Here is a 15,000-nt window from a genome sequence, read left to right as displayed (position 1 = left end):
CAGACAGACAACAACAGACGCTGGCTTGGGGCTCGGCGTTTGAAGGTCATTTGGTCCCGAGCCGCTGACGTGGAAAGAAGTGCAGTGTTTCTCTCTCTTCTCACTCGGTTCTCTCACTCGCTCCCCGTCCGCTATGGCCAACGCAAGGTAAACACAGCTGCCTTCACTCTCACTCACTCTCCCTCACTGTTTGGGAGAGCGAGTGGAAATGTTTTAAAAGTTCTTGGGGTTTTGATGTATTTTTTTTCTCTCTCTCTCTTTCCTTCCTTCGTCTTATATTTCAATGTGGCTTGAGCTTTCTTTTCTTGTTTCGTTATTTTTCTTGTTTTTCCTTCTTCATTTTTCCCCTACGTTTTTTTTTTTTTTTGTTTATTTATTTATTCATTTTATTTTTTTTTCAGATCAGTGTTTTTATTTTATTTTTTTTATCGTTTCTCGTCTGCAAAAGTGTTATTTCCTTTCTGTGTTCATTTATTTTTAGAAGTTCAGTGTTTCTTTTCCTTTTTCGTTTCAATATAGCATAACCACCACCATCACCACTACCACCACCATCATCACCACTACCGCCATCACCACTACCACCACCACTACCACCATCACCACTACCATTTTCCCTATCTCCACAAAACATCCGGTCCTTAAAATGAAAAATGACAAATAGGTAGAATAAATTAATAAAGGCGTTCTCAAGGGTGCTTCCATAGTTACGGTGACACTTAACAATTCTGGCGTGGACTGAAACAAGACGAAAGTAGAAATGGATTAGACGGATGAGAGAAAAATTTGTGTGTGGAGAGATGGAAGAAGAAGAAGAAGAAGAAACAGATTGAGAGAACAGACGAAGAGATGAACATTAAAATAGAAGAAATATATTGTAAAGACACGTAGGATCGTTAGTGCAAGAGAGAGAGAGGGAGTGAAAGAACAGACGAAGAGTTGTATAGTGACGAAGAATGAAGTAGACTGACTGAAGAACGTACGTGAATGAAACAGATTGATTGATAAAGAATGGACGTAAGATTGTTAGTGTAAGAGAGATAGACTGAAATAATAGACGAAGAATTGATAGCTGGTGTGACAAGAATGAAGTGGATGAAACAGATTGATTGAAGAGGCGACGTAAGAGAGCAACAGAATGAAGAACAAGACGAAGGGATATTAGTGAAGTTGTTAGTGAAGGGAACAAATAGATGGAGGAGGAGGGGACGAATAAAATAGAGGTCGGTAAGTGTATGCGAGGAAGATCTTGAGTGTGTCGTTAGTGTAAAAAAGGGAAAGCAATGAGAAATAGACATAAGATTGATAAAGTGTTGAAGTGTATGGAAGGTTGAGTGTGCAGGAGAAGATTGTTAACCCCTTCAGTACTGGAACACATTTTTATCAGGAGTTTTGGGGTGTGATAAGACCATTTTATTGACATTAGAAAGAGTCTATGGAGGTCAGAAGATTAACGGCCAGAATCTTCACTATTTTAATCCTCCACATGAGTTTCTGAAGTGTATAAGGGAGGAAGGGAATGACAGTCGTACGTAAGGTTGTTTAAGAGCGTTGTTAGTGAATGGCAGGTTGTGAAGTGTATAGAGGGAAATAGATGATGAATAGACGTATATATGGTGCTGTGTTAAGGCTATGGAAGGAAGTTATTACACGTGTTAAGTGTAGGGAAATCTGTTAACCACTTCAGTACTGGGACACATAATGTACCTTGAGATTTGTGTACGATTAGACCATTTTATAGACATTAGAAAGAGTCTATGGAGGTCAGCAGATTAATGGCCAGAATCTTCACTATTTTAATCCCCCACATGAGTTTCTGAAGCTGTATAAAATCACCAAATAGTAAGCAGAATGAATATGGAAATACGTCATGGTACTGAAGGGGTTAAACGTATAGGAGGAGGTTGTGAAGTGTATAGAGAGATAAAGATGATAAACAGACATAAGCAGGTGCGTTAAGTGCATGGAAAGTAAAGTATATAGAAGGAAGTTATGTATGTGTTAAGTGTAGGGGAGCTTGTTAAGTGTATAGGAGAAGATTGTGAAGTATATAGAGAGAAAAGGATGGTGAATATAGATATGTTGTTGAGTGTATGGAAGGAAGTTGTCATATGTGTCAAGTGTAGGGAAGTTTAAGTGTATAAGAGAAGGTTGTGAAGTGTATAGAGGGAAAATGATAGACGTAAGGTGCGTTATTTAAGTGTATGGAGGTTTACTGAAGTTTATGGAAGGAAGTTGTTGTATGCGTTATTTAAGTGTAGGGAAGTTTACTGAGGTTTATAGAAGGAAATTGTTGTATGTGTTCTTAAGTGTAGGGAAGTTTAAGTGTATGGAAGTTTATAGAAGGAAGTTGTTGTATGTGTTCTTAATTGTAGGGAAGTTTAAGTGTATGGAAGTTTATAGAAGGAAGTTGTTGTATGTGTTCTTAAGTGTAGGGAAGTTTATTGAAGTTTATAGAAGGAAGTTGTATGTGTTCTTAAGTGTAGGGAAGTTTACTGAAGTTTATAGAAGTTTATAGAAGGAAATTGTTGTATGTGTTCTTAAGTGTAGGGAAGTTTGTGTATGGAAGTTTATGGAAGTTTATAGAAGGAAGTTGTTGTATGTGTTCTTAAGTGTAGGGAAGTTTACTGAAGTTTATAGAAGTTTATAGAAGGAAATTGTTGTATGTGTTCTTAAGTGTAGGGAAGTTTTGTTTATATATGTGTTTATTAGGAAGTTTATAGTTTATGGAATTGTTGTTGTGTGTGTTTAAGTGTAGGGAAGTTTATTGAAATTTATGGAAGTTTATAGAAGGAAGTTGTTGTATGTGTTCTTAAGTGTAGGGAAGTTTAAGTGTATGGAAGAACATGAAGTGTGTGAAGTGTAGAAGAGGAAATAAAATAACAGACATAAGCTTATTAAAGTGTCTAAGTGTATGGAAAGTTAAGTATATTTTCACGAGTATACGAGAGAAATAGAAGGAAAAAATACAGAAAGGTGGTTTGGTAGTGTTAGTGTGAGAGGGAGGAGAAGGAGGGAAGGTGAGAGGTGGTTTGGTAGTGTTAGTGTGAGAGGGAGGAGGAGGAAGGAAGGTGAGAGGTGGTTTGTTAGTGTTAGTGTGAGAGAGGAGGAGGAGGAGGAGGGAAGGTGAGAGGTGGTTTGGTAGTGTTAGTGTGAGAGGAGGAGGAAGGAAGGTGAGAGGTGGTTTGTTAGTGTTAGTTTGAGAGGGAGGAGAAGGAGGGAGAGGGAGGGAGGGGGGGAAGGGTTGTTAAGCTGTTATCATTGTGCTTGTTATCTTTTCCTTTTCTTGTTTGTTTTTTTAGTTTTATCTGTTTATCTTTGTTCTGAAGTGCTTTTACGGTTGTGAGAGTGAGAGAGAGAGAGAGAGAGAGAGAGAGAGAGAGAGAGAGAGAGAGAGAGAGTTATCCGTGCGTGCGTGAGTCCATGGTTGAGGTAAGATCATTCCACAGAGAGAGAGAGAGAGAGAGAGAGAGAGAGAGCGAACCTTGACGCGAGGCAGATAACCCGAACCTCATTTTTTGTCGGTCTAAATTTTTTTCCTTCACTTTTTTCGTTTTCTTTTTACTTTTTTTTATATATATATATATATATATATATATATATATATATATATATATATATATATATATATATATATGATCTCTCTCTCTCTCTCTCTCTCTCTCTCTCTCTCTCTCTCTCTCTCTCTCTCTCTCTCTCTCTCAACGAATATAAGAGAGAGAGAGAGCGTAACATACAGAAGCGTGAGTCATTAGTCAAGGAGGAAGGGGAGGAGGAGGAGGAGGAGGAGATTGCATGGGTGGAGAGATGAAGGAAGAGATTGTATGAAGTCAGAGAGAGAGAGAGAGAGAGAGAGAGAGAGAGAGAATATTAAGAGATCTTTGGCATATTACGTAATTTTTATCTTTGTTGTTATTTAGTTACATTTTTTCTATTTATACTCATGACTTCAACCAAATAGTAGTAGTAGTGGTAGTAGTGGTAGTAGTGGTGGTAGTAGTAGTAGTAGTAGTAGTAGTAGTAGTAGTAGTAGTAGTAGTAGTAGTAGTAGTAGTAGTAGTAGTAGTAGTAGTAGTAGTAGTAGTAGTAGTCACGTTACATATGCAACACAAGAGAGAGAGAGAGAGAGAGAGAGAGAGAGAGAGACAGACCTTGCCGCTACACTGAAATATCCTTTAATTTTTCTTTTTTCTTTGAAATGGGAAGGAAAAAAGACGATTGTTCTATTGGAGGAGGAGGAGGAGGAGGAAGAGGAGCAGGGGGAGGAGGAGGGATGAAAGAGGAGGAGGAGGAGGGACGAAGGAGGAAAAGGAGGTTTAAATATGAGGAAATTGAAGTTGGAGAGAGAGATAGAGAGAGAGAATTTTCCCCTTTCTCCTTACCTTGGCCTACACCTTGATTGACCTTGAGAGAGAGAGAGAGAGAGAGAGGGCCATTGTGTTCACTTACCGCCACCACTGTCACTACCACTACCTCCTCCTCCTCCTCCTCCTCTCATTCTTTCCACCTGTTGCTCTCTCTCTCCCCTCTCTCTCTCTCACCTGTTGATTTTAACACTCTCCCTCCCTCTCTCCCTCTCTTTCCGTCACTTCCTTTCCCCCCTCATCTCCCCCTTCTCTCTCTCTCTCTCTCTCTCTCTCTCTCTCTCTCTCTCTCTCTCTCTCTCTCTCTCTCTCTCTCTCTCTCTCTCTCTCTCTCTCTCTCCCCAACACACTATTAGACACGCGCTGAGACATAATTGTAGTGTGTTTTGCGCTGCTACACACACACACACACACACACACACACACACACACACACACACACACACACACACACACACACACACACACACACCCGGTAGCTCAGTGGTTAGAGCGCTGGCTTCACAAGCCAGAGGACCGGGGTTCGATTCCCCGGCCGGGTGAAGATATTTGGGTGTGTCTCCTTTGACGTGTAGGTGGTGTTCACCTAGCAGTGAGTAGGTACGGGATGTAAATCGAGGAGTTGTGACCTTGTTGTCCCGGTGTGTGGTGTGTGCCTGGTCTCAGGCCTATCCCAAGATCGGAAATAATGAGCTCTGAGCTCGTTCCGTAGGGTAACGTCAGGCTGTCTCGTCAGACACTGCAGCAGATCAAACAGTGAAACACACACACACACACACACACTATCAGTAAGTGCGCGCGTGCATAACGATCTCACTACTACTACTACTACTACTACTACTACTACTACTACTACTACTACTACTACTACTGCTGCTGCTGCTGCCGCCGCCGCCATTACCACCACCACCACCACCACCACCACTGCTACTACTACTACTACTACTACTACCACCACCACCACCACCACCACCACCACCACCACCACCACCACCACCACTACCACTACTACCACCACCACCACCACCACCACCACTACTACTACTACTACTACTACTACCACCACCACCACCACCACCACCACCACCACCACCACCACACACCACCACCACCACCACCACTACTACTACTACTACTACTACTACTACTACTACCACCACCACCACCACCACCACCACCACCACCAGCATCACTACTACTACTACTACTACTACTACCACCACCACCACCACCACCACCACATCGACATCGTAAACAGTAGAATAATTTTGTTTTTGATTTGTTTGTTGTGTCGTTTAGTGATCCCGTTGGCAAGGCTACCGTCAAGTGATCGCCAGGCTGTAAACATTGAAGAAAGTGTTTTGTTCTGTTTATGCCTGCCGGAAGAAAGAAAAGAAGGAAGGAAGGAAGGAAGGAAGGAAAAGGGAACTGAAATGAAGAAGTGAAAGAAAAGGGAGGGGGAAATAAAAGGATGGGTAATGAAAAATAGAGAGAAATGAAGGAAGGAAAAGAAAAGGGAAAAAAATGTTTAGATAGAGACGAGTGTATTCTGAGAGAGAGAGAGAGAGAGAGAGAGAGAGAGAGAGAGAGAGATTATCGTAGTGATGGAAAAACAGTCACGGATCGCAGTTCTGAAATGTCATTGAGAGAGAGAGAGAGAGAGAGAGAGAGAGAGAGAGAGAGACGAAAATTGCAAAAGAATTAAATCGTACCTCGTAACTTTCTTAACCTGTGTGTGTGTGTGTGTGTGTGTGTGTGTGTGTGTGTGTGTGTGTGTGTGTGTGTGTGTGTGTGCGTGCGTGCGTCCGTGCGTGCGTGCGTGCGTGCGCGCCCAAAATATTGCCGTCTATCATCGTAAATATTGTTCTGTCGTTCTGCTGTGTGTGTGTGTGTGTGTGTGTGTGTGTGTGTGTGTGTGTGTGTGTGTGTGTGTGTGTGTGTCGCCATGCTCTTCCCTCCTCTCCTCTCCTCTCTCCTCTTTCGTCCATTATCCAGAAAACCTCTCCCTTACATCCCTCCCTCCCTCCCTCCCTCCCTCCCATTGTATATACCAAAATATCCACCCTACCTTTTTTCCCCCTTCCCCCCCTCCGTCTCTCTCTTCCTCCAATTGTCCATACCTTCTCTATTTTGTCCTTTTCTCCGTTACATACCTCTTCTCCCTCCCTCCTTCTCTCCCTTCCTGGTTTCGTCATCCCTCCTCCATTTTCATTCCTCCCTCCACGTTCCTTATCCTAGCTTATCCCATCCTATCCCTCCCTGTCCCAGATACTTTAAGCCTATCCCAGTGTGTTCTTGCTTATCCCAGCTGTTTTCTATCTCCCAACTCTGCCTAACCTCCCACAAACCCTTCTCAACCTCTTCCAATCTCTTATAAAAACTTACCACCTTCTCCCATCCTCTCCCATGTCTCTCCCAGCCTTCCCTCCCATGTCTCTCCCAGCCTTCCCCCAGCTTCTTCCATCTTCTCCCAGCCTTCCCCCAGCTTCTTCCATCTTCTCCCAGCCTCTCTTGCCTCTCCCAGTCACTCCCAACCTCCCCCAGACTCCAAATCTCTCCCTTCCTCTCCCCACGTCTCTCCCAGCCTTCCCTAGCCTTTCCCACCTTCTCCCAGCCTTCCCAGCCTCTCCCAAACCTTTTCCAACCTTTCCCAGCCTCTCCCAGCCTGTCCAGCCTCTCCCACGTTGGTTTCGTTGTTGTTGCCTTCCAGACGGCCTAACAGCGGCTCCCTGCACAACTTGTCCGCGCTCAGGGGTGTGTCCGCTCCCCAGCCCCACGTCACCTCTTTTACAAGGCACGGGTAACACTGCTCTACCCTGGCTCTACCTTGGCTCTATCCTGGCTGTATCTTGGCTCTATCCTGGCTCTATCCTGGCTCTATCTTGGCTCTATCCTGGCTCTATCCTGGCTCTATCTTGGCTCTATCCTGGCTCTACCCTGGCTCTAACTTGGCTCTACCCTGGCTCTACTCTGGCTCTATCCTGGCTGTATCCTGGCTCTATCTTTGCTCTACCTTGGCTCTCCTCCTACTCTGGCTCTCTTGGCTCACTCTGGCTCTCTACTCTGGCTCTACTCTGGCTCTACCCTGGCTCTACTCTGGCTCTCTCTGGCTCTCTCTGGCTCTATCTCTGGCTCTACCTGGCTCACCTCTGGCTCTACTCTGGCTCTGCTCACTCTGGCTGGCTCTACCCTGGCTCCCTGGCTCACTCTGGCTCACCTGGCTCACTCTGGCTCACCCTGGCTCACTCTGGCCTCACCCTGGCTCTACTCTGCCTCACCTGGCTCCCTGGCTCTCTGGCTCACTCTGGCTCACCCACCCTGGCTCTCACCTGGCTCACCCTGCTCTCACTCTGGCTCCACCCTGGCTCACCCCTGCTCACCTGGCTCTCTGCCTCTACTGGCCTCACCTGGCTCACTCTGGCTCCCCTGGCTCACCTTGGCTCACTCTGGCTCACTCTGGCTCACCTGGCTCACCTGGCTACCCTGGCTCACCTGGCTCACCTGCCTCACCCTGGCTCACCCTGCCTCACCTGGCTCACCCTGCCTCTGGCCTCCTGGCTCACCTGGCCTCACCTGGCTCACCCTGGCTCTCATGGCTCTATCTCACCCTCACCCTGGCTCACCCTGGCTCACACCTGGCTCACCTGGCTCACTCTGCCTCACTCTGGCTCACCTTGGCTCACCCTGGCTCACCTTGGCTCACCTGGCTCACTCTGGCTCACCTTGGCTCACCCTGGCTCACTCTGGCTCACCCTGGCTCACTCTGGCTCACTCTGGCTCACTCTGGCTCACCTTGGCTCACTCTGGCTCTCACCCTGGCTCACTCTGGCTCACCCTGGCTCACCCTGGCTCACCTGGCTCACACCTGGCTCACCTTGGCTCACTCTGGCTCACTCTGGCTCACCTGGCTCACTCTGGCCCTCCCCACTCTGGCTCTACCCTGGCTCTACCCTGGCTCTACTCTGGCTCTACTCTGGCTCTACTCTGGCTCTACCCTGGCTCTACTCTGGCTCTACTCTGGCTCTACTCTGGCTCTACTCTGGCTCTACCTGGCTCTACCCTGGCTCTACTCTGGCTCTACTCTGGCTCTATCCTGGCTCTACTCTCCTTCCCTCCCTCTGCCACCACTACTCTATCTCTTCTCTGTTTATCCTTGTGTCTACTTTTTTTCTTTTCTTTTTTTTTCTATTTTGTTTGTTTTCCTTATTCTCTCTCTCTCTCTCTCTCTCTCTCTCTCTCTCTCTCTCTCTCTCTCTCTCTCTCTCTCTCTCTCTCTCGTGTGTTAATACTGCTGTTCTTATGTTTTTACTACTACTACTACTACTACTACTACTACTACTACTACTACTACTACTATTATTGTTTCTGCTGCTGCTAATAGTAAGTTTGCTTGCTGTATGTAACTTTTATTGTGTCCTGTGTTACTGCAGTTTTGATGTTCTTTGCTTACTACTACTACTACTACTACTACTACTACTACTACTACTACTACTACTACTACTACTATTGTTAAGTCGCTATTAGTAGTTATTGTTTGCTTGTTGCCTGTTTTTATTTTCTCTCTCTCTCTCTCTCTGTCTCTCTCTCTCTCTCTCTCTCTCTCTCTCTCTCTCTCTCTCTCTCTCTCTCTCTCTCTCTCTCTCTCTCTCTCTCTCTCTCTCTCTCTCTCTCTCTCTCTCTCTCTCTCTCTCTCTCTCTCTCTCTCTCTCTCTCTCTCTCTCAACAGCTCTCCGCTTGTCACCATACACACACACACACACACACACACACACACACACACACACACACACACACACGGGAAGCTTGAAGGTATGCGGTTGTATTTCGTGTTTTCACATGTACGTATTTTGTTTTCCCCTCTGTGTACGTTTTGGTGTGTGCACGTAACCCTGTACTTGGTGTGTACGTAACCTGAGTGTGTATGTGTATGTAAGTGCGTGTGTGCGTGCGTTTTATTTGGTGGGTGGGATGAGTGATGGTTTGCTGGTTTGGATTCTCTCTCTCTCTCTCTCTCTCTCTCTCTCTCTCTCTCTCTCTCTCTCTCTCTCTCTGGTAATAATGGTGAAGGGTGTTTTTGTTAACAATTTTGCAGCTACTCTCACCCCTCGCCCCTCGCACTTCCTGTATATTTAAGTGTGTATTGTGTAAGTATAAGTAATGGACCTACTGCTTGCTTGGTGTTGGTTCCGTGGTGTATTGGTAACATTGGTAACCTTTCCTTGGTATACAGAACCCCTACCACACCACCACCACCACCACCACCACTACTACTACCAGCACTGCCATTATTAGCACTACTACTATTAGCACTTTTACATATCTCTCTCTCTCTCTCTCTCTCTCTCTCTCTCTCTCTCTCTCTCTCTCTCTCTCTCTCTCTCACCTCTCTCTCTCTCTCTCTCTCAGGTCCTTTCCAACACCACACACCTGCAGACCACATCCAAAACACACCTGCCTGCACACCCTCTCTACGTACGTAATCTTGCAGCATCCCCGACCACCACACACACACACACACACACACACACACACACACACACACACACACACACACACACACACACACACACACACACACACACACACACAGACTGACACTTTCTCTCTCTAACTCTCTCCCCGTGACGCCCCTGCAGAGGTCGTGAAGCACAGTACAATGGCGAGGAGGGCGTGGTGAAGCTGTACCTGCGCGGCCGCCCTCTCAACCTGTACGTGCCCACCCCACTCAGAGAAACGTACTCCCCCACCGGCCCCTCACCTGCCCCGCCCGCCAAGCTCAAGGTGGAGTGGGTCTATGGCTACAGTGTGTGTGTGTGTGTGTGTGTGTGTGTGTGTGTTAAAAGTGGTTTATTTATTGGTGAGTTCGTGGTTAGAGATGTCTTTTGATGTTGATATTTTGTAGGGTGTATTAGCTTTAAAAGAGTGATTTATTAAGTAAGGAAGTGTGAGAAGTTTTGACGCCCACACTTGTATAGAATATCATATCCTACAACCCAACGACACAGACCCTCTCATTAGCCCCATCACAACCACTACTACCACACCAACACTGCCCCATCTGTCTCCTCATTTTACCTCTAAACTTTTTTCATATTAGTTATCCATTACTTTCTATCTACAACACTCGACGTATTCATCTGTCCCTTCACATCCACCACTAGTAGACCCTCTCTGTCTCCTCGTTATGTTTTACCTTCTTACTTTTTTCCATATTGCTTTTCGCTTGCTACTTTCTGTCTACAACACTCACACGTCTACCCATTCTTTAGCCCATCACAGCCACTACCACCAACACCAACACCGTTCCTTCTGTCTCCTTGTTAGTTTTTTTTTTTTTTCTTGTTACTTTTTCTGTATTCTTTTTCCTCCTCTTTTCTATCTACAACACTCGCACAAAACCCATTCATTACCTCCATCACAGCCACGACCACCACCACCGCCATACCAACACCATCCCTTCTGTCACCTCCTTTATTATTTCATTATTTACTTTATTTTTTCCCATATTACTTTTATCCTATTATCTTCTGTCTACAGCCCTCGGAAATAGACACTTTCATCAGTCCCTTCTATCTATCTGACCAGCACCGTCTCGTCTTTCTCCTCATATTTTTTGTTATTTGTTTTCATATTACCTCTATCACTTACTTTCTGACTACAACACACATATAACCACTCACTATCACAGGCCAAAATATTCACAGCCACATTAGACCATTAGACCTCATCACAGCCACAGACACCAAACCAACACCACCCCATCTGTCTACTGGAGAAACACTTGAAAACCCCGCTAATCATCTCGGTGGCCTTAGAAAATAGTCAAGGTGAAAGAGGAAAGCGTTTCAGAATATAGGCTTGTACCCATTCACAGCCACAGACATAGACCCCTTCCTCACAGCCACAGACAGGGAACCAACACACCATCCCATCTGTCTACCGCTTCACCCTTCCTTGCTCTCTACTCCCCCAGGGGCCGTGACTGCCGCAACAACGTGTACCAGCTGCCCACCGGGGAGATCGTGTACTTCGTGGCAGCTGTGGTGGTGCTGTACAATGTGGAGGAGCAGATGCAGCGCCACTACCTTGGCCACACTGACGATATCAAGTGGTGAGTGACTGATAGTTGTTTTAGTAGTAGTAGTTGTAGATTTTTCCTTCTTTTTTGTGATGGTTGTGGTAATGTTTGTATATAATGTTAGTTGTTGTAGTAGTAGTAGTAGTAGTAGTAGTTGTTGTTGTTGTTGTAGAAGTAGGCTCAGATAAATATATATTAGATATATATTAGATTTCTTTTTTTCGTATTGGTAGTGGTAATTTATGTAGTGTTAGTAGTAGTAGTAGTAGTGGTGGTGGTGGTGGTGGTTGTGTTTAGTTGGGTTAATGTATATATATAGGTATAACAATTTAGACTTTTCCGGTCTTAATAATGTCTTGTTGAGAGAGAGAGAGAGAGAGAGAGAGAGAGAGAGAGAGAGAGGGGGGGGCAGTTAGGGGAGGTCATTGATAAGTATGATAATCTCTCTATCTCTCTCACACTCTTCCTTTTGTTAGTATAAGTGAAATATAGATAAGATAAGCTCTCTCTCTCTCTCTCTCTCTCTCTCTCTCTCTCTCTCTCTCTCTCTCTCTCTGTTTTCCCTTTTTCTCATAACCTGTTTTTCCTTGCTATTCCTTCCTTCTTATTCACTTATCTCCTTTCAAAACTCCTCCTCCTTCTCCTCCTCCTCCCATTCTGTTATAACACTATCTCTCATTCTCTGTCTAACAACCTACTCACACCACCACCACCACCACCAATTCTAACATCACTCCCTCTCTCTCTCCCTTCCCTTCTCTCTGACTAGCCTGGCCGTGCACCCCAACAAGCTGATCATCGCCACGGGACAGACAGCGGGCCACGACAGGAGGGATGCCAGGGTGAGTGGAGCCTTCAGTTGTGCCTCGGTGGTGTATGTGTGTGTGTGTGTGTGTGTGTGGTTCTTGTTTTTACGGTTCTTTTTCAGTTTTCTGACTTTTTCGGTTCCTGTTTTTGTGTTTTGTTATTTTTTTCAGGTTTATCATAGTAGTTATTTGTGTGTGTGTGTGTGTGTGTGTGTGTGTGTGTGTGTGTGTGTGTGTGTGTGTGTGTGTGTCTGATTGTTTTATTTATTTATTATTTATTTATTTATTTTTTTTTCAAGTGGTGTTTGTTTTGTGTATTTGTTTATTTGTATGGTTTGTGTTTGTTTGTTTGTAGGTTTGTGTGTGTGTTTTTGGGCTTGGAATTTGGGTGTGTTTTACTTGTTTTCTTTGATACTAATTGTTTGTCAGTGAGTGAGAGAGAGAGAGAGAGAGAGAGAGAGAGAATATACAAGTAATTACTAGTATATTGGCTCCCTACTTGGTGCCAGTTCTCCTACCAATATTTCTAACACCAGTGACTGAGAAAGATGTGGCTTGATTCACGTCATGAGTTGTGGACAGTGATATTTACCTGTCAGAGTCCCTTGCGTTGACATGTTGCTCTGGGTAAAGGAAGGTCAAGGTATGATCTGTCTGCTCTAAAGTGGCTCCTGGGTGTTGGTCTGAATGGTGTCCCTGGGAATGTGTGGTTGTCAGATCTTGAGGAAAACCGTGAGCTGTCCTTGTAATAAGTGCACTGATCAACAGAAAACAAGTATTCTAAAAAAATCAATTACGTTATCAATAAGTTACAATGTGTTTGAAGTTCAGGAGCCATTTTAGAGTAGACAGACTTTAGAAGGGTTGTCTCATCAGGTAGGGAGCCAATTCTACATATATGTATACTAAGAAAAGGAAAAATATTACATCACATTCACCATATTTCAATTTGTACATACATCTCACATCACCACAATATTTCACCTCCTTTCAGCTCAAATTTCACTTTTACATACCTCACACCTCATCATATCACCACAATTTCACTACAGTTTCACCTCAATTTTCACCATGTATTCATCAACCTACCTCACACCACACACCACACATCACCACAATTTCACCTCACCTCAAATTTCATCACACACATCCCACAACCTCACCTTATCTCACTTCATTTCACATAATTCCTCAAGATTTTACTACATGTCCCTTCACTATCATATCACCCATCCACTTCCACCCCATCCCCATCCCATCCTCCCCTGCCCCATTCCTGCTGCTCCTTCCCTGTACAATAATGGTGTGTGTGCGTGTGTGTGTGTCCGGGGCGCCTCGCTGGGTGGGGTGGCAGTCGTGGCGCCTCAACCCACCAACAGATCCTTTGAGTCCTGAAGCCGAGGAGTGGGTATGTAACAGTCACACCCTCCTCTTATCCTCCTCCTCCTCCTCCTCCTCCTCCTCCTCCTCCTCCTCCTTCTTCCTCCTCCTGCTTCTTCAGTATGTGGCAGTGCATTTTTCTCTCTCTCATTCCTCCTTCAGTACATGGCAGTGTGTTTCTCTCTCAATCCTTCTCTTTCTCCAATCTTCCTCTACGTTTTTCTCATATTCCTCCTCCTCTAATCTTCATCTACTGCATTTTTATCTCTTTCAATCATTTTTCCTCCTCCTCCTCCTCCTCCTCCTCCTCCTCCTCCTCCAATCGTCCTCTAATGCATTTTCTCTTTCAATAATTTTTCTTCTTCTTTTTCTCCTCCTCCTCATAATAATAATAAAGTATTTTAATGTTTCTAATTTCTCTCTTAAGCTTGATCTTTTTCTCACCTTTGCTTCCAACTTCTTTACTTCATTGGTCTCTACACACACACACACACACACACACACACACACACACACACACACACACACACACACACACACACACACACACACACACACACACACACACACACACGTCTATATAGTGCGGGAAATTTGGTGTTTTCTTCTCTGATTGTCTCTCTAGTTCTCATTCTGTTCCTTTTACTTCTCCATATCTATTCTCCTTTTTTTCTTCTCATTCTCAATCTCATTCTTGTCCTTTCCTTCTCCTTGTCTGTTTCTTTCCTATTTTTCTTCCTTTTTCTCATCTTGTATTTATTCTCTTCCTTGTCTTTCTTCTTCTCCTCTTAGTCTCAATTCTTCTCCTCTTCCTAGTGTCCATTCTTCTTCTTCTTCTTCTTCCTCCTCCTCCTCCTCCTCCTCCTAACCAGACATGCAGTGCCCCATACATGTACTGTACAGATGTATGTCTGTCTGTCTGTCTGTCTGTCTGTCTGTCTATCTATCTATCTATCTATCTATCTATCTATCTATCTATCTATCTATCTATCTAATGACCTTATCTGACCTTTCCTACCACTTCCTGCCATGCCCTGTGACCTCCACGCCTGCCACTGCTGCTGCTGACTCCCCAACCTCCACCAGGGCGATGCTGTGACCTCTGTTTGACCTTGTGACCTGTAGTGATGTCCGTGACCCCCCCTGTACCCTCCCCCACCCTCATCATAAGGCTTGGTGGTGATGTGTGTGGTGATTGCTAATGTCACCACTTCACTTCCAATGGTGTCTTTTTATGTTATCTCACCATTGGTTTGGTTTGGTGGTGGTGATGTGTGTGGTGATTGCCAGACACACATATACACACCATTTTTTTCATCACCATTGCTTCTTTATTTATTTCATTTTTTAATTATTTTTGTTTATTTATTTATTT

The 15,000-nt window shown here is 44.7% G+C and overlaps 1 protein-coding gene and 1 non-coding gene across 11 annotated transcripts in view; both read left to right on the top strand.

Annotated features, from left to right (window-relative positions):
• LOC123501198 (echinoderm microtubule-associated protein-like 2) overlaps positions 1-15,000 on the top strand; it is a 105,226-nt gene that overhangs the window by 69,713 nt on the left and 20,513 nt on the right. For 5 of the 10 annotated variants that reach the window (XM_045249867.1, XM_045249866.1, XM_045249864.1 and 2 more), the window contains 5 exons: positions 7,072-7,155; positions 9,998-10,162; positions 11,332-11,472; positions 12,209-12,281; positions 13,600-13,653. In XM_045249867.1, coding sequence (XP_045105802.1) covers positions 7,072-7,155; positions 9,998-10,162; positions 11,332-11,472; positions 12,209-12,281; positions 13,600-13,653 — 517 coding nt within the window. Of the gene's footprint in view, positions 148-7,071; positions 7,156-9,997; positions 10,166-11,331; positions 11,473-12,208; positions 12,282-13,599; positions 13,654-15,000 lie in introns of all 10 variants that reach the window. The other 5 variants (XM_045249868.1, XM_045249870.1, XM_045249863.1 and 2 more) reach the window with 4 other exon arrangements.
• Trnav-cac lies at positions 4,831-4,904 on the top strand. The gene has a single exon. It is a non-coding gene; the product is annotated as a tRNA-Val (tRNA).

The sequence above is a fragment of the Portunus trituberculatus genome, chromosome 9, assembly GCF_017591435.1.
Source record: "Portunus trituberculatus isolate SZX2019 chromosome 9, ASM1759143v1, whole genome shotgun sequence".
NCBI lineage: Eukaryota > Metazoa > Arthropoda > Malacostraca > Decapoda > Portunidae > Portunus > Portunus trituberculatus.
Note: the sequence above shows the minus strand (reverse complement) of the source record. Positions and strands in the feature narration are given on the sequence as shown.